At 42.3% G+C, this 23,371-nt stretch overlaps 1 protein-coding gene across 3 annotated transcripts in view; it reads left to right on the plus strand.

Moving 5' to 3' along the window:
- DOCK1 (dedicator of cytokinesis 1) overlaps positions 1-23,371 on the plus strand; it is a 512,522-nt gene that overhangs the window by 165,175 nt on the left and 323,976 nt on the right. For all 3 annotated transcript variants that reach the window (XM_058544272.1, XM_058544274.1, XM_058544273.1), the window contains 2 exons: positions 8,031-8,101; positions 11,632-11,738. In XM_058544272.1, coding sequence (XP_058400255.1) covers positions 8,031-8,101; positions 11,632-11,738 — 178 coding nt within the window. The remainder of the gene's footprint in view (positions 1-8,030; positions 8,102-11,631; positions 11,739-23,371) is intronic.

Raw genomic sequence — 23,371 nt, forward strand, 5'->3', positions numbered from 1 at the left:
TAGTAGGGTATAAGGAATAGAAGCAATTGTTGACATCATCTTTCTTTTTGTTCTGGATTCCTACAGCACATACACCAGGGTGGCTCAGAGTGGCACATCCTTGAATCTCTCCAAAATGCTGTGTGTTTCTATTCCTTAGCTACATGAAGCCATCATGCCCAGCTATCGCCCTGTTTCATCCATTCCCCGTGAAAGGCACGAGTTGGGGCCCAGGGCCAAACTGGTCTTGCTACATTTTCCTGTATCAGAATGCTCTGGTTCTTCTGAGGCTGTTTGACTATGCCCTAAATCTTCCAAAGAAGGAACACTTAAGTCTGAAAGGAGAATTTGTGGACCATATATATTTTAGCTCAAAACCTCCAAGTGAAATCATTTTAATATGCGTTTTCTTGAGAAATATGTAAATTAATAATTGCTTCATACATTATTCAAGAAAAACTTATTTTGTATCACCGATAGCTCTTGTAATCTTATATAAAGATATGGTAATAGGTTTAATTAAAATCATTATACTGAATAATGTAACCTGAACTTTACCCTAAAATAGTGTCTATTAATCATCATCAGTAGTAATATTTTTAGCCAGAGAGACACTTACAACATTGAACTGATACTAGATAGAAAGTGCATTTTTTGTTTTGTTTTACAGTTTGGATTAAGTTGGCATTCTCATGAGATGCATGACAATTAAATTTGCTTAGAGAAGAGTATAAAATTTATTTAATTTCTTTAACTTGAACTATTTCAGCAATTAGAAAACTTTAAGCATTTTCTGCTGTTTCATAATCCTTTATATGCATTTCATTATTTTCCTTTAAAACTTTGGTTTCAGTGTGTTTCTTGTCATTTTGATTCAGCTTTGACCTCACTTTCATTCCTCAGAGTTGTGATTGCTGGATACCATGAGTTCTTGATTGCCTGGATATTAAGCAATGAACCCAATTTTAAGAGGGACACTGAGAAACTTGCCTGTCTTTTAATAGAAATAGAAATAGCTTTACTACTGGTCTTGGTTATCTCTAATTTTGTTTCTGAGATCTCTCCCTGGCTTGCTGGCTTTCAGTCAGTGTTCAATGGTGGGGAGCCCTATTGTGTTTGGTGGTAATTTCAGTTTTACCTAAAGCCTTTGTGTGTCTGAGTGTGCAGGGAACTCGAGCGTGTGTTCTCAGCATGTCAGTGTGTCAGTGCATGTGTCGATTGCCCCCAGGCCCAAATACATTTAGAGTTGAACCCATCCATCCTCAGGTGGACAGATGAAAGCTCTACCAAGTTCAAAGAGAAATGCAAGCCAGGTCTTAAACTACCTGACCTTAGTTTAGCTAGGTTTAAAGTCGAATCTGAAGCAATAACTTTCTTGGAAAGCCAACATTGATTTGATAAGTTCAATTATGACTTAAAAAACAAGAGATGAATAAACAAAGCTAAAAACAGTGAATTCATCTGAATTCCTGTATTGTACTGTTCTCTCTTCCTCACTAGGCCTTGTCATATGGGTGTGCTCTCACAGGTTATATGGTCCCCGGCTAAGAGCCCTGGGTGGGATGGAGGAAGAAGACCCACTGCACACTCAGCTCTGCCCCTTGGGCACATCTCATAGGCTTTGTGCCTTTTCCCCCATGCCACACCCCAATGAATCGATTAGTGACCATCCCACCGCCTGTAGGGAACCAAGCCAAGGCCTTGGAGGCATTGTGGGGCAAAAGGTTGCTGACACGTTCCAGCCTCTCACCCTCCGTTCAAAAGAGCCTCACATATTCTGAGCAAGATTTTGTTTAAAGAAAGAACTTATTTACAAAATATAATAAAAGTAAGACAAAAACAGAAAAAAACCCTCAAATGCCCTCCATTTCTGTTATCCTGACTACTTCTGTGATTTGCTGAATTTTTCTACTCAGTATTTACCACTTTATATAGGGCTTTGTAAATGAAAGTTTTCAATGAATGGAGTAGTCAGGTTGGAGGGTTTCGCATGTTGAAGTTTTCTGTGTTCATGTTTGCACACATCCACATGCTCTCCTGCCGCCACTTCTGATGACAGCGGTGGCCATCGTCTATTGAGCCCTAGGGATGTGTTAGAATAGCATGCTGAGCATTTCGCCTGCAAAACGTCTTTCCAGCCTCCCAACAGCCCCTGGGGGCAGGCACTATTAACCACCACCGTCTTACCAATAAGAAGTACTGATAGGAAATGCCCTCTTCCCGAGTTCACGGAGCAGGCGGTGGGGGCGAGCTTTGCAGACAGCCTGGCCCCGAACCCATGTTCTCGTCCAAGATACGCCACTGCCTCCTGTGGGTCATGCGGGGTAGGTTCTTTTGCCTGCATTCGGGACTTTTATTTCTGGAGGTGTCCTTCTATAGATAGGATTCTACCCAGCGCTGTCTGTCCACCATGCAGGAGCCCCGCTTTATCTGTCGGGCGCTCTGCATCTTGGGAAGCTCTTGAAGCCGCAGCTCCTTCCACTTGGGAGAGACTGAACTGAGTGAAGCAGCCTGTAACTCCACAGAGGAGACAGGAGCCTTGTGCTGCAAACATGAGCAGAACCCAAAACACTTGACAAATAACCAGTGTTAGAAATGGCCAAAGCTAGTTGTGGTCCTTAACAATAGTGGGCCATGGAACATGCCTTTTCAGGAAAGTTAGAGAGCCTGCGGTCGGGTGGATGTCCGAGTTCCCGCTGCCTCTTCTGGCTGGCTCATCAGACTGGAGAGGATACAGTTGTTTCTGTTAGCTAAGGATGGCTATTTCTGTGGACCAAAAGCAGAGAGGTGGAATGTGTCTTGAGCATTAAGAGGTGATTTTATATAAGCTCTGTCAGTCTGGGAGTCACAGAGCTTCTGCTGTGTCCAGGATCCTCGGCAAGGCCTGAGGGAGACCAGAGAGAAGGAATAGGCCCGGCCACACCGTGGGGCCCTTGCCTGGGGGATACAGACACGTGGACCTTGGTTTATAGCCCATAGCAGGAATATCTCTAGATGCCTAACCCGGAATCCGTGTGTCTTGAAGATAATGACGTCTAAGCTAAGGACTGAGGAGTATTCAGAGGTTAACTCTGAGTGTTTTGGGGACAGGGGCAGGAGTGGGGGGGAGGGGAACAGTGACCCAGGAAGAGGGAACAGCACGTGCGCAAGCCGCTGAGCTCTGACCAGAACAGAGAGAGGGTCTGGTCCATGTGGGAAACTGGAAGAGGCTTCGGGTGGTTGGAGAGGGTCCTGCAGTGAAGGCAACTATGGGGGGACGCTGGAGTGGTGGCCAGAGCATCTGAGGATACTGGGTAGTTGGGTCTGTATCCCAAGAGTGGGGCGATGCCACCCAAGTATCTAAGTTAGATTTGCATCTTAGGAAAGCCACCCTGGCTGCGAGTGAGGCGGGAACTTTGGGGGTCAGAGCGGAGACAGGAGGTGAGTTAGGAGGCTGTGGCATCGTGCTGGAGGGAGACAAAAGCAGCCTGGCCCAGGTGGTAGAGACTGTAGAGATGGAGAAGGTGGTAGAACCAGGGGCAGTGGATAGTGAGGATCCACCAGACTTTGTGATCGCTCAGACGAGGGCTGTGAGGCAAAGGGAGCATCCAGCCTGGTGCTGTGAGCTGGGCTCGGGGTACGGCGCCCTGAGCCGGAAGCCCTGGGAGGTAAGGTGGCGGTCTCCAACCGAGGCAGGTGGAATTCGCAGGGTCTGTGGGACAGCCACCTGCAGAAGTCCAGTGGCCGTTGGGTGTGTGGGTGTGAAGCTCAGGTGAGGGGTGAGCCCGGGAGATAGGCACTAGGAATCCAAGGCTTGGCCCATGGTGGGTCCCTGAGGAACACGTGGAGAAAGGAGAGAAGTCTAGAACGTGACTCCTCCAAGGAACACCCATCTTGAAGAGAGGGGTGGAGGACAGGGCCCTGCACAGAGAGCTGGGGAAGAGTGGGTGCAGAGGCAGGAGGTGGCCCTGGGAGTCAGGGTGGTGGATGCCAGGGAAGGTGAGGGGTCGGATCGGTGTCATGGGAAAAAGGCCTGAAGAACAAAGGCCTGAAGTCACTGTGGCCTCAGCAGGAATGGAGACGTGGGAGGGGCTGCAGAGGGCAGAGGAGGGAATGTGCTGGGCAGTGGATAGTGGGGTGAGCCCAGGGCTTGGGGAATTGTCTGTACAGGAGACAAGGGAGGGAGCCCTGAGCTCTGGGGTGGTTTTAAGGTGAGAGACTGGTGTGGGCTCAGTGTGGAGGGAAGGAGCCAGCTGGGGTGAGAACTGAGCCACTTGGAGAGAGAAGGGAGGACAAAGGGCGGGAGGTCCTTGAGCAGACAGTGGGGAAGGGACCAGAGCCCAACAGGCAGGATTCACCCTACTGGAGGTGGGCGCTCCCTCCCTGAGCCTGGAGGGATAGGCAGAGGCTGCGCACTCATGGAGGCTAGGTTTTTGGCTTAAGTGGTAGTCAGCTCTGCGAGTCCCTTTCTCATGATGGTTTGTTTTTCCCTGAAGTAGAAGGGGAGATGAGTGGGGAGGGGATGGGTGCCAGGCTTGAGCAGAGGGAGGACAGACTGAAATGGTCACTGTGGGCAAGGAGAGCTGAGGAGAGGAGCCCAGGAATGCCAGGAGAACAGAGATGGATGCGAGATGCAAGATGTGGCATCCGCCACGTCTCCTTCCCTTCGTTCCGTCTTCTATCCTTTAGTCATGTGATCCAGGACTGATGGCAGGTGTGTGGTTTGCCTCTGTTCTATCTAAACCCCATGTACTGAAAGACATAGTCTGTAGGATTGTGGTCTGTTAGGCAGAATTCTGTGTTAACTCGCGATTTGGGATCGTGGTGGGCACAACCTTCTCTATGGGTGTCACCATGACATCAGATGGGGGAAGTCTGTGGGAGCCCTGGCCCTGCTCTGGTGCTCAGCCTGTCTGCTTAATGCAGCGCCCGGCAGCCCCCGGGCAGCGAGTGGAAGGTGGGCCATAGAGACCTGTCTTGTTTGTCACTGTCTACTTTGTCCTTGTGAAATGGAAGCTATCAAGTTGCTAAAGGCAGACAGTGCTTTATTGGGTGCAGCATAAAACGCAAGAAGCTGATGCGTGCTTCACCCTCAGGACTGTCGCCAACCAAACGAGACCCTTTAGGGCCCGAGCAGTCAGCCTGTGCAAACGCTTATTATTAAATGTCACGATAAATATTTTTTAGGTTTTCAAAGCAACTCTGAGGTAGGTGAGGCAGAACTTGTGAAACCAGAATGAAATTGTTTCTGTTTAATGTTCTTTTCAAAAGTTGCATCTCAAAGCAGATAGATGGAATCCTTTGATCCAGCCAGCATTGAAGGAGAGGGTTGACACCTGGAAAACAAGCATTGCTAATTCTGTAGTGCGGAAAGTTGCTTTCCTGTCCTTTATCATCTCGACTGGGAAGGTTGAGATTTGTGGTGACCATTGAGTGTGGTTCTTTTGCTCTCGCCTTTGAGGTCGACAGACTGGCTCCAAATTCCAGCAGTGTGAATCTGGACAAATTACTTCACTTTGTGCCTCTACTTTCCTGTCTGTGAAAGGGGATAATAATAGACCTCAGTCATATAGCTGTTCTGAGGATTTATTGTGTCGATAGAGTCGAGCACCTAGAAGATTGTCTGGCATGTACAGAATACTCACATGTGACAGATTAGGAAACTGGAACTTATTTGAAGTGACTTGAATCTGACCACTTAACTCTTAGGCACCAGAGTTGAGACCTGGGCCCAGCATTCTCTTAGGTGTTTTCCATGCCTATCTATCCAGGTAACCTATCTATCCAGGTAATATACTTTTATTCATTTTTAAAATTAAGGTATAATTTGCATGTGGTAATATGATAGAGTTCCATCAACCTCCTCCATTCCTCATCCCCCACTGTAGAAAAGCCCTCCCTTACCTCCACCCCCTAACAACCACCAGGACATTTTCCATCTCTATGGTTTTGCCTTTTCCAGAATGTTCTAAAAATGGGATCATACAGTATGTAGGCTTTTGAGTTTGTCTTGTTTTACTTCTCTGAGTGCATTTGAGATTCATCCATGTTGTATGTAACAGGGGCTCCGTGTTTTTTTTTTTATTTTTTATTACTGAGTAGTGCTGCATTGTATGGATTTGCCTCTTGAGGGACATCTGAGTTGTTTCTAGTTTTTGACAATTACAAATAAAGCTGCTATAAACCATCACATACAGGATTTCCTGTGAGCATAACTTTTCATTTCACTGCAGTCGAGACTCAGGAGTGTGGGCGCTGGGCCGTGTGGAGAGTGCATGTCTAACTTTATAAGAAACTGCCAAGCGCTTTTCCAAAGTTGCTGAACTAGTTTTGCAATCAGCCCAGCAGCATCTGCAAACAGCACTTGGTATTGTCAGGTTTTGGGTTGTTTTATTTTTTAGCGATTCTAATAGATGTTAGTGGTATCTCATTGTGTTTTTCACTTGCATTTCCCTGGTGACTAATGATGCTGAACATCTTTTCAAGTGCTTATAAGTCGTCCATATATCTTCTTTGGAAAAATCTCTTCAAATCTCTGGGCTGTTTTTGGAGGAAGATTTCTTTCTTATTATTGACTTTTAAGAGTTCTTTGTATATGCTGGATACAAATCTTTATCAGATATGTGATTTGCAATTATTTTCTCCCAGCGTGTGGCTCATCTTTTGTTATCTTAACAGAAGTTCTTGCCAAGAGCAGAAGTTCTTTATTTTGGTGAAGTACGATTTATCAATTTTTTCTTTTACAGGTTATTCTTTTGGTGTCATATGTAAGGAATCTTTGCTTAGTCCAAAGTCACAAGTATTTTCTTCTAGAAGTCTTATAGTTTTAAGTTTTACATTTAAGGTCTATGATCCATTTTAAGTTAATTTTTATATAGAGTGTGGGGTATGGAATGAATTTCATTAGGTGGTGGAGGTAGAGGGGCCTGTGTCCCTTTGTTGCAATTGTCCATATATATTTAGGGTATTTATTAGGTTTAAAGTGGGTTTCTGCCTACTTGCTTTTGGAAAACAGTGCTAACAATTGTTTATGTAATAGGTGTGGTATTTTCCAGTATTCAAAGTGTTATCTTATTCTCTTTTCAATTTGATTTTGAGCTTTGATGCAACCCCTGGAGGTATTTGGCATGAGTGTTATTTTCCTCCATTTCATTCAGGGAGGGAGAGTCCAGCCTGGTATAAGGACTCACTTAGAGGCACATTGTGGGGGGGAGGCTGGGGGGTGGTGCTGGGGGGGGTGGGCAGCCAGGGTCAGAACACTTAAAATCCAGGAACTTTTCCCAACAGGAGATAGTTGAGGGGGCTGAGGCTCTGGCTGCCCATGGAACTGAATTTTAATTCTAGCTCAGTTCAGTACTAGCTGTGTGATCAGGGGCAAAGGAATTAACATCTCCATTGTCAATTTCCTTGCCTGCCAACACAGCTAACTCCCTGTAGGAGGTCTGTTGGAACTAAAGATAAAATATACAAGGGTCCTAGCATAGCGTGTATTAGGATCTGTCATTATTACCAAACTCTATTTTTTGAGATTGTGGGTTTTCTAGAAGATACAGAATATGAACATAAGAGATAAAGTTACTCAAGAAAAAAATGATTCCCATTTAAGAGATACACAGGTATACTGGAAAACAGTTTTGGAATGGAACAAAGACAATCATTTTAGTTGTTGAATATGACAGAGCTGCAGTGATTTAAATGGTAGGGCACCAGAAGGTAAGGCCTTCTGAGGACACAGGTCTTCATTTGGTATAGCTTTGTTAGGGTTAAGGTGAAAATCACATCAAAGCTTTGCACAGTATAGGCATTTGGTCAGCAGGCAATAAATGTTTGCTTCTGTTAATATTACTATTGTTATTATGTATCAAGATTATGATGTAACAAATCATCGTTGTTTGTGGATCAGAGGTTTTTTCTTTGCTCTATCTTCATGGTGTTTAGCCATCAGCCTCTCATCTAGAAAGTGGTCTGTGTCTTATTGGTATGTCTGTGGTTCTTCATAGTAATTATAAATTTGTGTTAACATTTGCCAAACTGCATTAGGCTCAGCATTCTTCTTTGGTCTCGGTTTGCAGGGGGCGGCACTGAAATACTTGCCTACAATTGTCAACGATGTGAAATTGGTGTTTGATCCTAAAGAGCTCAGGTAAGGAAGAACCCCGAGCGAAGGCATCCCACATGCCTGGCTTGGCCTCCTTTTCAGTGCATATAGTTCAAGGGATGCTTGGGGTTCTGTCTTATGTTGGCAGAGGTCAGTGCCTTGGATCATTCTGGAACATGTGCTAGTGGTGGTGTCTGTGACACTTCGCTAATTATGACTTTATATGGAAAAGGTATCATCTGTCAAGTCACAATATTTTCTTTAGAAGATTGTTTATAGCTCAATGGGTATACAGTACAAATTTGGCATTCTGCATTTTTTAGGGTTTGAAATTCAATATGTGTGTTGCATTTTGGTTTTGTTTTCAGCACCTAGAAGTTTTGACACAGGAGCTTTAATATTCACATCTCGCCTCCTCCTCCTCATAACACACACAGCTTCTCTTTGGGAGCTCCTAAATGAGGGGCTGTGAGCCTCAGGCAGAAGAGTCAGAAATTGTCATCTAAAATAACAGTCAAAACAAAATAAAACACAGCTTTGGGAAGCTGGTCCTTGGGCTTTCAGACTGAGGGGTGGGGCTGGGGACCAACTTTTTCCTTTCACCTTCTGATTTTACCACCCTCACCCTCCCAGCGCGGTCCTGGTTGTTTAATGTGTAGACATCACTGCCTTGTGAACGGAGCCGTCCTGAGCAGATGGGCTGCACAGCCTTTTCAACCCCAGACGTCTAAAGCCCAGTCTTCATCTGCTTTTTCACTTGGTGTTTTTTTGTTTTTTTTTTTTGAAGAAGATCAGCCCTGAGCTAACATCCATGCTAATCCTCCTCTTTTTTGCTGAGGAAGACTGGCTCTGAGCTAACATCTATTGCCAATCCTCCTTTTTTTCCCCAAAGCCCCAGTAGATAGTTGTATGTCAGAGTTGCATACTTGGTTTTGATTTAACATTTGACGCGATAAACTACCTACAGGTGACGGCACCATCTTTACCAGCCAGAAAAGCCCACCTAAATATTAGGAAAGGGCCACTGTTCCCCCGGGCAGTTAAACGGAATGAAAAATGGTCACCCGTCCTGTGCTTTATGTCCACCGTAGGTCACTCATGCCCTGGAAGGGAAGGGCGAGGGGCTCTCGGGGAGCTGCTGTCCTCCACCAATCATCATGTTTCTGATGTGCCTGAGGATTTAGAGTCCCGCGTGGACACATTTATTTTCTGCTCCCAGGAAGTGCCAACACTGATTATAGTGTAGCAGGCCCTACATGAGAGACGGAGGAACAAACGGGCCCCTTGGCAGCATGGCTGCCCTCTCGGGTCTCTGAGGGTCCTGTCCCTGCTGCTCTGCAAGAGTGGTCCCCGAAACAGCGGGATCAGCAGCCTCTGGGAACTTGTTAGAAAATGCTGAATCTGGGGTTCCTTCCCAGATCTTCTGAATTAGAAATTGGGGGTGGGGCCCAGCCATTTGGTTTTAATGACCCCTCCAGGCACTTGCAATGAATGCTTCTGTTTGAGAGCCTCAGGTCTGGAGAAACAGAGGACATGGGGGGAGCTGTAGTTGGATGGGCCATGGCCAGACTCTGGGCCTGTCCTTCTCACTGTGCACTGCGATCAGCCCGTCGCCCATTAGAAGTTCACAATTGGTGCTTGTGCCGTGTGCTTGGAGATCCAAGGAAGACCCCTTCCTCCGGGCCTTTATGGCTCTTGAGGCGTGCATGTGTCTTCAACACCTTATCTACTGATTTTAAAAAAATGGCATTGAAAATCATGTATGTATTTTTTCCTGTTTAGAAAATTGATTCATGTTTTGATAAATCAGAAGAGATCACAGAGGAGAATAACTCAAACTTAATTCCACTACCCAATTCCACTCTCCAGATCCTTCTAGTTATCTTTTGTGTGCACACACACACATGCACACCCCTAAAAAATTTAACATTATGTTCTTTGTTTTACAGTCAGCTCTGGCACTTAAGACATCTTGTGTTCCCACATTGTGAAGTAGTCTTCTCCATCATAATTTTTAATAACTTTCATGGTGTTCCATCTTATGCTGGCCCATCATTTGCTTAAGTAGCAGCAGTAGACACCGACATCCATTATGTGCTATCTCCACACAAAATAGGCTTTACACGAAGCGCTTTCTATGGCTTATTCAATTAATGTTTACAACAATGGTATGTCGTAGGTTCTGTTATTAGCTCACTTTTATGCTAAATAAGTTGTCCGTGATAACTTAGTCACGAGTGGCAGTGCTTCAAGGCCAACCCAGGCTTTTTGATTACGAAGAGCAGGCCACTATGCCATACTGATGGGTGCTAGATTGTGTCCAGTTTTTTATTATTATAAAATATGCTAGCATAAAATTTTTTGTAGCTTAATTGTAGTATCTGCCCTTATTTATATCATTAGTATAAACAGAGAAGTCGAATTACTAGGTCTTGCATTTTAATATTAAAAGATTTTTAATAGATATCGTCCAGTTGCCCTCTAAAAGGTCAAACCAACCTTCTAACCAGTCTATATTAGCATCTGTCTTCTCAAACTTTGCCAATACTTGGAATTATTATTTAATAGAACCATGCCAATATGATTGGTGAATAAGCATCTCACCATTTTAATTTGCATTTCTTTGGTTACTAACCAGATCTCTTCTTCTAACACTCCTTTGAAGGTTTATTGGCCATTTGTAAAAGTAAATTTTTAAAAACATCTCTCCTGAGATATAATTTATGTACTATAAAGTTCACCAGTTTTAGAATATTGAATTAAATGGTTTTTTAGTGTGACCATCACCATACTCCAGTTTTAGAATATTTTCATCACCCCAATAAGATTCCTTGTGCCTATTAATAGTTATTTCCCATTCTCACTCCAGCTCTAGGCAACCACCATTCTACTTTCTGTATCTATACATTTGTCTTTTCTGGGCATTTCGTATGAATGGAATCATACAATATGTGGCCTTTTGTGACTGTCTTCTTTCACTCAGCATTATGTTTTCAGGGTTTATCCATGTTGTGGTAGGTGTCAGAGTTTCATTTCTTTTTATGGATGAATTGTATGGATAGACCACATTTTATTTATCCATTCATCAGTTGATGGACATGTGATCTGTTTCTACTTTTTGAGTATTATGAATAATGTTGCTATGATTCATGTATAGATATATATTTTAGTTTCTCTTGGCTATATACCTAGAAGTAGAAATGCTAGGTCATATGGTAACTGTGTTTAACAATTAGAGGAGATGCCAAACAGTTTTCCAAAGTGGCTGCACCATCTTTCATTCACACCAGCGTGTTATGAGGGTTCTGATTTCTTCACATCCTAGCCAACACTTGTCATTGTCTGTCTTGTGGGTTAAATAGCCATTTTTGTGGGTGTGAAGTAAAAAATAACATTTTAAAGCATAATTTTTTTGGACGAGATTTTGGCCCATATTGTATAATGGGCATTGTTCAACATTCTGGTGGCATTTAATGATCATTTAATGACCTTGCATCTCGGTACTGTCTTGTAGCACATCGGCTCATTTTGCTGTATATCCCTAATGTGTATATCCCTCATGTTTTTCTTCATAGCAAAATGTTTACTGATTTCATCCTAAATGTTCCAGTGGGTTTGCTGACCATTCAGAAGCTGTACTGCTTGATTGAAATCATTCACAGTGACCTCTTCACACAGCATGGTGAGTAGAACCCCGAGAATCATTAAATTGTCACATTATTCATTATCTCTAGACCTTGCCCCTTCTGAATTCTCTCCTCTTTGCCAAAAGGAGTGGAGGTTGCATCCAATTAAAAGAGCTCCATTACAAGACAGGAATATTTAGCCCTTACAAGAGAATGGTAATTGACACGTAGTGTAGGTAATAGATCATTGAAAAATGAAGGCAAAACCTTGTAGTTTGTAATTTAACCAAAGCCCTCAGATAATCAGCATACATTGTGGCCTTTAAGATGTGTGATTGTCTATCCCGGAGAGGCAATCACTTGCTTCCATTGAGATGATTGCAAAGAAAAATTTCAAGTTTTCTTTAAATTTGGAAGTAATGGTTCTGTCTGAACTTTGTATTCTTTGACAGGATTTCTTCAAGCCCTGCTCAAAGTAATAAGAATTTTAATGATTCCTCAACTCATTTATCCTGAGGAACACCTTAAATTTCCCCACGCTATCTCCTTACCCTTTTTATTAGTCATTTCCTTTCTATTTGGACAGATTGAATTAACATTTTACACTTGTCAAGCAGTTTTATTGAAAGCTTAAAACCTTTGCATAATTCCACAACCTTCCTCATTTATTGGAGGCAGTGTGAAGACTGTTGAGTGACATCTGACTGAGAGGCATAGATTTATTCTGTTCCATTTGTGTCTAGATGGTTCCATTCATTTTCTCTCATCGTTACGTGTAGTGTTGTTTCAGGGGTGGAGCAGCCCAGGCCTGGGATGTCCCCGTTGAGTTACTGGCTGGACTGAGAACTTAGTGTGTGTCTGGCTTAGTCCTTTGTCCCTTCTGGGCTATTGGACTCTATGTTTGTCTGCTGGCCTTAATTTTATTTCTTGATTTAAGTTTCTAAAATGCACTGGAGTCTACACTTATAGCTAAGGCTTGTGTTAAGAGAAAATGTTAAGACTTCATTTGGGTGGGAGTGTTCTGGAGAAAAATCATCAAACCAAGAAGTGGGTGGCTTTCTGCAGCCCCTCCATGCAGCCCTGTCTCTGGGCCAGAAGCTCATTTCTCACTTTCATAAAATAAAGTCAACTCTGTCACAATTGTTGGGGACTCAAAGCACATGAATCTCTTTTAAGCCATTAATCCCAACTATCCACATTGCATGCTCTCATTGGAGGGCTGGATCTTGAATTGCTCATTCTCCAGGTGTCTTCTAAAGCTTGGGGACACCATGAGGCTCAAGGAAGGCATGATGATGGAGGTGATGGGTGGGGACACTGCTTCATTGTTTCCTTCCATATTGACTAAACTTTATACCAGAGCAAATAAAATCCTCTGAAAGTTTTATATCTAGGTCTTACTAGGTAGGTTACTGATGTCCCTTCTTACAACCATTCAACCCCAAGACACATACACATCACCACCACCACCACCACCAGCACCATCACCGCCATCCCTGTCACCATCACCACCACCGGTGCCTTCACCGAGTTAACAATTGTCAGTGAATAATAATTGTCAATGGATTGATTATAGTTGACTTTTATTGAGTGTTAATACAGAGAAGAACTTCTTGAGGTTGTATTTACATATATTTCAAAATTTCTATTGCAAAACTTTGTTTCACATATCATTTAGCTCTCTTTGAGTAAGGACCTGAGACATAAAGGGGTCAATTAAGAATATTTAAAATAGAAGGAAAGTTTTCTTCTATTGAAACTTACTCTATTTCTTTAGCTAGTAGAAAGCTTGAAGGGAAACTTACTATTTATTTCTGGTAATTATGTCGGCCTAGGTGTTGGGTGATTGTGTCTCTCTTCCTCTTTACTGTGCCCCATTTCTGTTTTCACTCTTGTTCTGTAAGTCTTTTATCATAGACTGCCTCAAGTCCTGTTTTGAAAGAAACTAGCATGCAAATAAATACTTAGCTTTGTTTAATCAGGAGTTACCAGGATATATAACATTTTGGAATTATTAACTTAGTGTTTTTTTAAGTACAAAGTTAGGAATTTAATCTTAATAGCAAATTGTACCCAACATAGTAAATGAGATTGTACAAAATATATGAATCCAAAATTGTCATGGCTAAATGAGCCAAAATTAGACTGAAGCTTCGTGTCTTACCAGCAGCTCCAGAACTGCCCCATCAGTAGATGTTGTCTAAGCCGTAATTGGTAGCCCACATGTGCTTCCAAACGCTCACTGGCTGCCTGGAAGCATTTCAGAATGCATTGTCCAATGTGAAAATGGCCTCACTTACAGGCTTTGAGATTTAAGAACCTTTCTGGGTAAGGATAGCAAAGCTAGCCTTGATTTTTCTCATCTGTAAGCTCCCTGCTTCTGCAAAGCAGCCAACATCTGTCTTGCCTCCTTGTCAGGAAAGACTTATCAGTGGAAATCTTCCAGTTGGTCTGTTCTTACAAAGATGTTATTACTTTTGCAAAGTATTCTGTGCCACATTTGGTGTAAATAGTTAAAGCCAAACCATTTTCTGATAAGATATGATGGCTGAGATTTTCTTGCTTTGTTCCATTTCTTGTTAATTTGTAAAAAATGTAGTTGTCTCTAGCCTCTTTCCTGATCCCAGTGGAATCATTCAAACTAACTCCTCACATGTCCAGATTTTTAGAACTTGATATAACTAGATTTAGTTGCACAAGCTACTGAATATGTCAGCCCTCGGTAAATGTTCTTTTGGGGCTATGGTCAGAGTGGATCACTGTGGGGCTCCTCGGGGGTCCTCTGCGGGGGCCCCAGGGCGTGTCATTACTTATCATCACATGTGTTCCCCACTCATAGAAGAGACTCAACTTAATTGGCTTGCTCTAAAATGTTTCTTTCCATCTCCCCCCAATATCAAAGACATTCCATAGTTTTAAGTATCTCAGTGGGAATGACAAGCTGGTCTGTGTGCAGTGAGGCTGGCAGTGAATTCTGAAGCTGGAATTGCTCCTCTGCAGACAAGCCTTCTTCTGCCAGGTTTGGGCCCCAGTAGGCTAAGGCTTACAGTGCCCTGATTGTTTCAGCCCTGTTTTTCTTGTTGTTCCTCTTCTGTCCTCCTAAAGGACACGGGAACTGAGGATGCATCCAGCTGAGTTTGTTAGGTTACAACAGGAGATGTATCTTTTGGCAAATAGGATTGTGTTTTTCTGGCCCCAACCTGTGTGGACACCACGACCGCTGTCACTGCCACCATCTGCTCACAGGTGTACCAGTTGCAATGCTCCTTCTGAATCAGGACCTTGCAACTCCTGCTGCCTCCACAGCCTCCATCCTGGCCCAAAGGAAATGGGAGTTCTTCAGAGAGCCATCTCCTCCCACTGCTCATTTCCAGTTGCCATCTTGAGAAGCCACGTCTCGTCGCCAGAACCTGGGACGTAGTCTGCGCTGTAGTTGCAAGGGTGGCTGTGGGTTTGAGATCTGGCTTCTGTCCTGGGGAGACAGAGCTCATAATGTAGGAATCTTCCCTGATAGAAGAAGGCTGTTCAGCAGCTGACATGCAGAGGTGACCGCATCAGAGGTCAGTAGAAGACATTCAGAGCTGACCGCATCAGAGGTCAGTAGTAGACTGCTGATAAAGCCAGTGTACCAGGCCCTCTGGAGACTTCCGACTACTCATAGCACATGGTGGGTGTATGTCAGCCACATTGGCCTTTTCTCTAAGTACCTACCCCTCTCCCTTTCCTTTGATTTTTAAAAAAATGAGTGACTGGTTTGCACCATTTCTCCTGCAAATGATTTTACTCATTAATAAAGAACTGTTTATTTCTGATGCCCTTCCTGTGATGAGGGCAAGCAGTACACAAGAGGATTGGGAATGTGTGTGGGCTTTGTGACCTTGCCTGGTTCCAATCCTGCCTCTATTACTTGCTAACTCAGTGACCTTAGATAAGCTACCCTCAGGCTTCCTTTCCTCAGCTGCCCTTTTCTTGTTGCCTGCATTATATCTTTTGAGGATTAATATATGTTTAGTACCGAGATTTGCACTCAGCATTTGATGCACGTTCAATAAATGTTAGCTATGTCTGTCATTTTTGTTGAGGATTCAGTAGAAAAATGGCAGATAAGATCCTGCCCTCATCAGAGAGGATAATTAGAATGTCAAATACGAGCTGAAAGGCAATAGACCTGGACCAAATAACTAAAGGGATTCCACTGAGAGCTTTCTCTGCGAGGTGCTGCGTAAAATACCCCCAGAAGCTCTGCCCCATGGCTCCTCGTGGCGCTGTCCATGGTGTGAAATCGTTGCATGTTTTTACTCCTTGCCTTGCGTATTGTCTGTGGTCCCTCCCTAGAATGAGAGCTCTCCGAGCAGGGCCTTCTTGTGCATCTTGTGATTGCTGTGTCGCTGGCGCCTAGAACAGTGCCTGGCCCAAGCCACATCCACAGTGCATATTCATTGAGTGATCAAAATTGGACATGAATGTTCAAAACCAGCACTTCTTTTCCCAGGGAGCAGTGCAGAGATGGAAGCATGACCAGCTACGTACATATGTAGTTCACTTGATCTATGGGAGGAGAGGTTTTGTGTTCAGTGGGAGGCTGGCCATCTCTCCTGGTCTTGGCTCTGAGTGGATTGGTCATGGAGGAAGGAGATGTCTTTGAGGAGGAGTAACATAAAGGGAGAAAGACAAGGAAGACTCATGAGAGACTTAAGATATGGAGGGTCTCATGTGAGTAGTTTTATAAAATTAAGCTTGTCTTGTATTTGCTTTGGATCTAATTATTCTCCAGTTTTGTGGAAATATGAAATGGGGGAAGGGGACAGTTCAACTCTACCTCTGGATTCAAGATAGCTTTTTGTTAAAATTATGGAAAAATTTAAACATACAGAAGAGCAGAAAGAAGAATGTAATGAATGCCTGTGTACCCCTCACTTGGCCTCAAAAGTTATCAAGTCATAGTCAATCGTGTTTTTATCTATATGCTTCTCTCCCAGATATTTTGAAGCAAATCCCAGCCATCACAGCATTTCATTAGGATGTCTTTTCGAATGCGTGGTAGTATTCAAGAGTGAATGACATTGTTTCAGAAAAGGGAGGATGTGCAGAGGGGCTGGTCCCCATGCTGGTGTCTCGAATCTACCTTGGATGTTCCTGTTCCTGCTCCCGTGCTGAGGTGAAGGGCCTTTGACTCGTTAGCATGCTGTGCACGAGAGCCAATGAATGGGTGGTAATGGCTTCTAAGTGTTGTCTCGTGATGTGACTTGACTACTGGAAAGCTGGTTAAATAGATTATGTGCTTCACAAAAAGATGACTCTTGCATATAATCTGTGATGTGGAGTGAACAGATTTTCAAAGCAAGATACAAAGAGGCGGAAAGGTCAGAGCTTCATAATTTGTGCATTTGTAGCTTTGTTCCCATGTGGTTATATTGTTGCCCACATATCTGACAAAAGCTGTGAAAATTAAAGCTTAAATCCTATTATAGAAATGAAAAGTTTCAATGTAATTAAATTAAAATAAACACTAGGACACTGAAGTTTAGCATTTATGCCCACAAAAATGTTTTACGTTAATGTTATAGAAATTGGAATGAAAGGAATAACCTGAGATAGCATTAGTGTTTAAATTAGTCAAGAGCTTTTGGAGATACTTGCAAAGAAGTCTTTGAGTTAAGGTGGGAGACCTGGTGGAACACGTACCCTTACCCACATGGGCTCCTTTCCACTGTGGTTCTGAACCTGAGACCTTTGGAAAGCTCATTCTAATTAACACTGAATCCTTTCTTTGCCTTTCGAGATCTAAGCTTTCCGCATTCCCATATTGAAAGTAGCCAAAGCAATTGACAGATTTTCTTTAGTGCTTACTATGTACTTATCATTGTGTCTTAAGTCTTTTTTTTTAATTTTTGGAGGCTAGTGTAAGATTTGAAGATTTAGTGGCAAGACAATCCCTTCTTGGTCTTGACAGTAGTTTAATACTCTTCATGGATTACTTCGTTGTAAGCTCACTTTTCATTGGCACCCCTTTGTTTGTTTGTTTGTTTTTCCACTGATGCTTGGAATCTAGCAGTGGGCAGGAATGGGAAATGTGCCATTCCCTCATTCCCTGGGCATTCCTGTGGCTCTTTTCCTCAGTATAGCAAACAGGCTCCTTTTAGACAGTGTTCATCATCCTCATAAAACTTCATTTGTGTTCCATTTTTGAACAATACAGAGCTTCTTAAAAATGTAGGCCTAGAGAGCTTAAATTATTTTCCTCATTCTTATTTTCAAGATGACTGATTCTTCCAGTTATGAGGCAGAGTCACACTCTCCTTTTTAATGGTGGAAATATTAGTTATAGCAACCCTTTGAAATCTGAGGGCAAAGGCCCAGATACCTATTGGGACTAGCTATTAGGAAATATGGAAGTCACATTTCCAGACTATTTTTTTGTTGTGATTAGATCCAAGATAGAAAATTTATATCTCTAAAAATGACCTTATTAATCAATTTCTTGTGCTTTAAATTGTAGAAAGAAAAGCTGTGTGTTTAACTCAGACCTGTAAGAAAATATACCTTCTCAATGCTTTGATCCGTAAACAAATCAAAATAAAATCTCTTGAGCTTCTCCACTGTTTAAAGTGGAGAAATATTTCTCTTTATTAAAAGGGATCTTAAACCCAGAGCTACTCTGTAGTGGTTTTGTTATCTTGATGGATGTTGTACAGAAAGAAAAATTGGGATTGGGACCATCATGTGCCACAGTCACTTAATGTACCAGTTGTATAGCATTCTGGAGTACTTTATATAGTTGTGCTGATGACTTCTAATAAATGTTACCAGCTGTGAATCCCAAAGACTGATTCTTTTAAATAATGGGGAATATGAATGTTATTCTCTCCTCTTCTATTTTTTTCATGCCTTGAGAAAATTTTAATCTTTATCTGTAAAGTACTGTACTGTTTTCATCCCTCGTTCTATATATCATTCTATATCTTTCATTATATGTGTTTTTGAAAAGGCCGTTTGTTAAAACAGTGCAACCTTTTAGGAATGGCTTATTGAATCTAGGAGGGTGAACTCAATTTTAGTTTCTTAATTATATCCATTTAAATTCTATCATAATATGTTGAGCACCTACCATGTGCTCATGACTGTTGGTTAGTGAGTTTGATTCCTTTGAGAGGTTTCAGAGCCATCAACTTAAAAATGTATAATTGGAAAGACTAATTCAGATAAGGGTGTAGGAGTTAAGTAACAAGTCCTACTTTGTATTGAAAAGGCCATTTGTTAAAACAGTGCAACCTTTTAGGAATGGCTTATTGAATCTAGGAGGGTGAACTCAATTTTAGTTTCTTAATTATATCCATTTCAATTCTATCATAATATGTTGAGCACCTACCATGTGCTCATGACTGTTGGTTAGTGAGTTTGATTCCTTTGAGAGGTTTCAGAGCCATCAACTTAAAAATGTATAATTGGAAAGACTAATTCAGATAAGGGTGTAGGAGTTAAGTAACAAGTCCTACTTTGTAAGCAGAATCCCAGACAGGGAGCTGTCCACCACCATGGTGCTGATTAAGGAGTTGTCATGTTACAAATCCATCACCCACTCTTTTTCTCAAACTGTTTCACAACCATCATGTGAGTTATGCATTCTGAAAACTGAATTTAATTCAAATGCCATATGGAACAAGATAAAATACAAATATATGAATAATTAAACACATAAATAAATTAAACATAAATAAACCATGCAGTGTTGTACTCATATGCTCATGGAGTTTTCGTTTTTCTCTTTCTGTGATGGGACTCTTATCTGTCAAATTGGCAGTGCCAACAATTCTTCAGAGTGTAGTAGTTCTGTGCCCACCTCTGTGTGGGCTCTTACTCCTGTTACTTGATGTTGGGAGCAGGAAGAGCAATCTTAGAAGAGGCTACCTTGATTGTCCCATGTCTGGTCATGCTCACTTTAGGCACCAGGACAGCAAGTCCCTGAGTCTCCCCATTTCATGATTCCCTCCAGGCTCTACAAGCTTAGCTCTGTCCTTACATGATATGTTGCCTACAGTAACTTGCCTGGGACAGTTGGAGGAGCCCCAGGTCAGCCTGCAGCCTCCTAGGTTCTCCTTCCAGATCTCATTCTTTTTCTGTTGCATTAACACCTCTCTGAGTGCACAGACCTTCCCTCAAGATGGATTGGACCAGTCCATATGTTTTTGACTTTGTTTTTAAAATATACATTTCATTGTCAGGGCAACTAGGAGAGGCATGTGTGCTGGACCCCCTTGACCAAGACCTGTGTTCTTGGCTACCTTCACTCTTTGGTTAAAAGAATGCACACCACTCCCCAGCCCTGTGTATTCTCTTTGTTTTCTCTTCCTCCAGAATGTAGAGATTCTGCCATGTAGTATTCCTTCTGAACTTCTCAAGCCACCTCTTTGATGTACTTCCATCCACCTAGAGAATAGATTCCTGGCTTGACCAGTACTGCCCACATGGTCTTCCCCAGCATTTTACTTGAGTCTTTCTAATTTTTTCATCTACTTATAGATGGGACTCATTTGTGATTTTTTTCCATTGGTTCTTCTTTCATGTCTTTCTTCTGACAAATTGTTTATTACTACAATACTAATGGATGTTTAACCCCTATTATTATATTTCTCCAAACTAAAGGATACAAAATATCTGCTGCCACACTCCCTTTTCCAAAAGGTGACACACTTTTTGCTAGACCCAATGGCTTTATCCAGAAGACATGTCTTTGACCAGCTTCTCTTTCTCATTGTTCTGCAGTTGTTGTGCTTCTCCTTCCAATTTCCAAGATACTTTTAATTGCTCTGTCACCCTCTTAATTTAAATTCTGTGACATGGGGTACCTCAAAGCTGAAATGTAGATTACATTATTTCTGATCATTTCAGCACTCGGGAGTGGCACTGAGGACCTGTGACCAGATCCTGACCAGAACATTTACAAAGGTGCTGCTGGTTGATAGGAATAGAAACGCTGTGCAGGGCAGTTGTATTTACTCCATTGCACAGGCAAAGAAACTCAAGTGCAGAAAGCAAAAATGACTTATCTAGGGTTACTAGATGTGAATTTATTCCCCTGGTACTGCTAACTATCATGACTTGTTACATTAAAATGATTCTTGGGAAAATTTAATTTGCATCTGACATGTTAAGGTACCTGAATCATACAGGTTTACAGGCATGTACACATGCATCGATCATCTACTCTAAGGTGTTCTGGCTTTAGGATCAGGCATCTAATTCCAGTAGCACTGCTGCTTAGTGGTGTAATCCCCACACATCCCTTCACTCTGATTCCCAGCTCCCACTCTGTAAAATGTGTACATAAGTAGACAGTTCCTTATGATTCCTTCCATTGCTGGCTCTGTTTTCTGCATTTCTGCTGCTTAAAGCCTTGCATCGAGGGAGAAAATCATTTGAACAAGTTGAATCATGTGGGTACAGAGTTCTTAGATAGTTGAAAAATACGATGATTGTCTATAATAGATAAATAGCAAGCATCTCCATTTATATGGCTCTTACTGCTTAATTCTCATTAAAAGTGTTAATCTGGATCTCAGTTCTATGTAACAGGCTCAAGGTTATTAAGTGCACTTTATGGATCATTTGTTTAATGTGACCAAACTAAAAATTAAGAAGCACATTACTCAGTGTTCATAAAACGAATGTTTTAAATGGACAGATTCATTCTCATATTTGCATCTTGCTTTAATGTAGAGCTGTAATGGGGTTATAGACGGATGTTCTGCTTGGACATTTATAAGCTGATGATGCCTGTTGAATACCTTTTATAAAGATTAATATTTTTTACTCTGTGCCCATTACCAGAGCATTAATCATCACAGCTTCAGCCTGCGCAGCTGAGGATGAACAGATGTCAAATTATTGCTGTCTGTAATCAGAGTGGATCACACTGGGAAAGGAGGAGGTAGAAGGGTGGCTGGTGTGCTGCAAGACCTCTGATCCCCACAGCAGATTTGCATGGATTCTGTGCCCACCGGGCTGCCTACCCTTTCCTGGCTGCCTGGGCTGCGCTGACTGCATTCCTTTCTGTGCATGGCCTGGAAAACCAGGACAATCGTGTGAGGTAGTTCTGGCTTCCTTGTAGGTCATCACTATGCCTCGACTCAGTACTAATGGGCACTGAAAAGTCCTGCAGTCAGGACATGTGATGAGAGATCTGATAGGAGAAAGCTGTGGCTTTGATTCTGCCTCCAGTGAGGAACACCAGTTCATTAAAATGAGAAATTGCACACGAGGTCTTTAACATCTGCTTCCTAGCATACTCTTAAGCTTTGCTATCCAAGAGAAAAAGAATGTGAGCCGCACATGTAATTTCAAATTTTCTAGAGGCCAAATTTTTAAAAAAGTACAAAGCAATTGGTGAAATTAATTTTAATAATATATTGTATCTAAAATATCATCTCAATATGACTTCAGTCTAAAAATTACCAATGACATATTTCATGTTCTTTTTTTCACACTAAGTCTCTGAAATCCGGTGTGTTTTTTGCACTTAGAGCACATCTCAATTTGGCTGCTAAATTTTCATCAGAGATACTTCACTTGTATTTAATAAACATTTAATAAAATTTACCATTGACAAGTAGATTCACATACCCAGGTTGCTCCAAACAGTTGTTCCAAACAGTTGTTTCCAGGGCTGGCCCCGTGGCTTAGCAGTTAAGTGCGTGTGCTCCGCTACCTGCGGCCCGGGTTGGGATCCCGGGCGCGCACCGCCGCACCACTTGTCCCGCCCTGCTAAGGCTGCGTCCCACATACAGCAACTAGAAGGATGTGCAACTATGACATACAACTATCTACTGGGGCTTTGGGGAGAAAAAGGGAAAAAAAAGGAGGAGGATTGGCAATAGATGTTAGCTCAGGGCCGGTCTTCCTCAGCAAAAAAAGAGGAGGATTGGCATGCATGTTAGCTCAGGGCTGATCTTCCTCACAAAAAAAAAAAAAAAAACAGTTGTTTCCAATAACTGAATCAAGTATCATTTTTTACATTTTAGTTTAAATTACTTAAAATTATATAAAATTAAAAATTCTATTCCTCAATGGCACTAGCTACATTTCAGGTACCCGGTGGCTACCGTATTGAATAGCACAGCTCTAAGGGGTTAGTTTTCTTTATGTACTGTTAGTTGCAAAGGCTGACTTTGTATATTAGTATTATTCCTATTATTGTCATTGACAGCTGCTGTTTATTGCATGCTCACTGTTTGCCAAATAGACACATAGTATCATTTAATGCTCACAATAAACCTGAGAGGTAAGCAACAGCGTCCCCATTTTGAAGATCAGAAAAATTAAGGCTTTGAGAGTTTAAGTAACTTGCCCAAGATCCAAAGCAAAGAGTGAGCAGGGTGGGTTTTATTATTTCCTATGTGTACGGGCAAACTGAACCTGAATGAGAGTAAAAGGCTTTCCCCAGACCTCACAGCATGACCCTGGTTCCTAGTCTTGGGGTCAGGTATTTGTTGCAGCTGGTTTCCAAATAGTTGCCTGTGGGGAGTTCATTTAAAATATAAGATTGTTTTTGTTTTGGATTGTCAGCTCTCCAGGCCATCTGTTTTGAACCTAATGGTACCATCGGCACAAATTATCATATAGAAATGGCATTCTGTTCATGGGGAAGAGAAGGGTATTCAGGACACCGAGTTGGGGCATTCATAATGTGACA

This window comes from Diceros bicornis, chromosome 6 (assembly GCF_020826845.1).
Source record: "Diceros bicornis minor isolate mBicDic1 chromosome 6, mDicBic1.mat.cur, whole genome shotgun sequence".
Taxonomy (NCBI): Eukaryota; Metazoa; Chordata; class Mammalia; order Perissodactyla; family Rhinocerotidae; genus Diceros; species Diceros bicornis.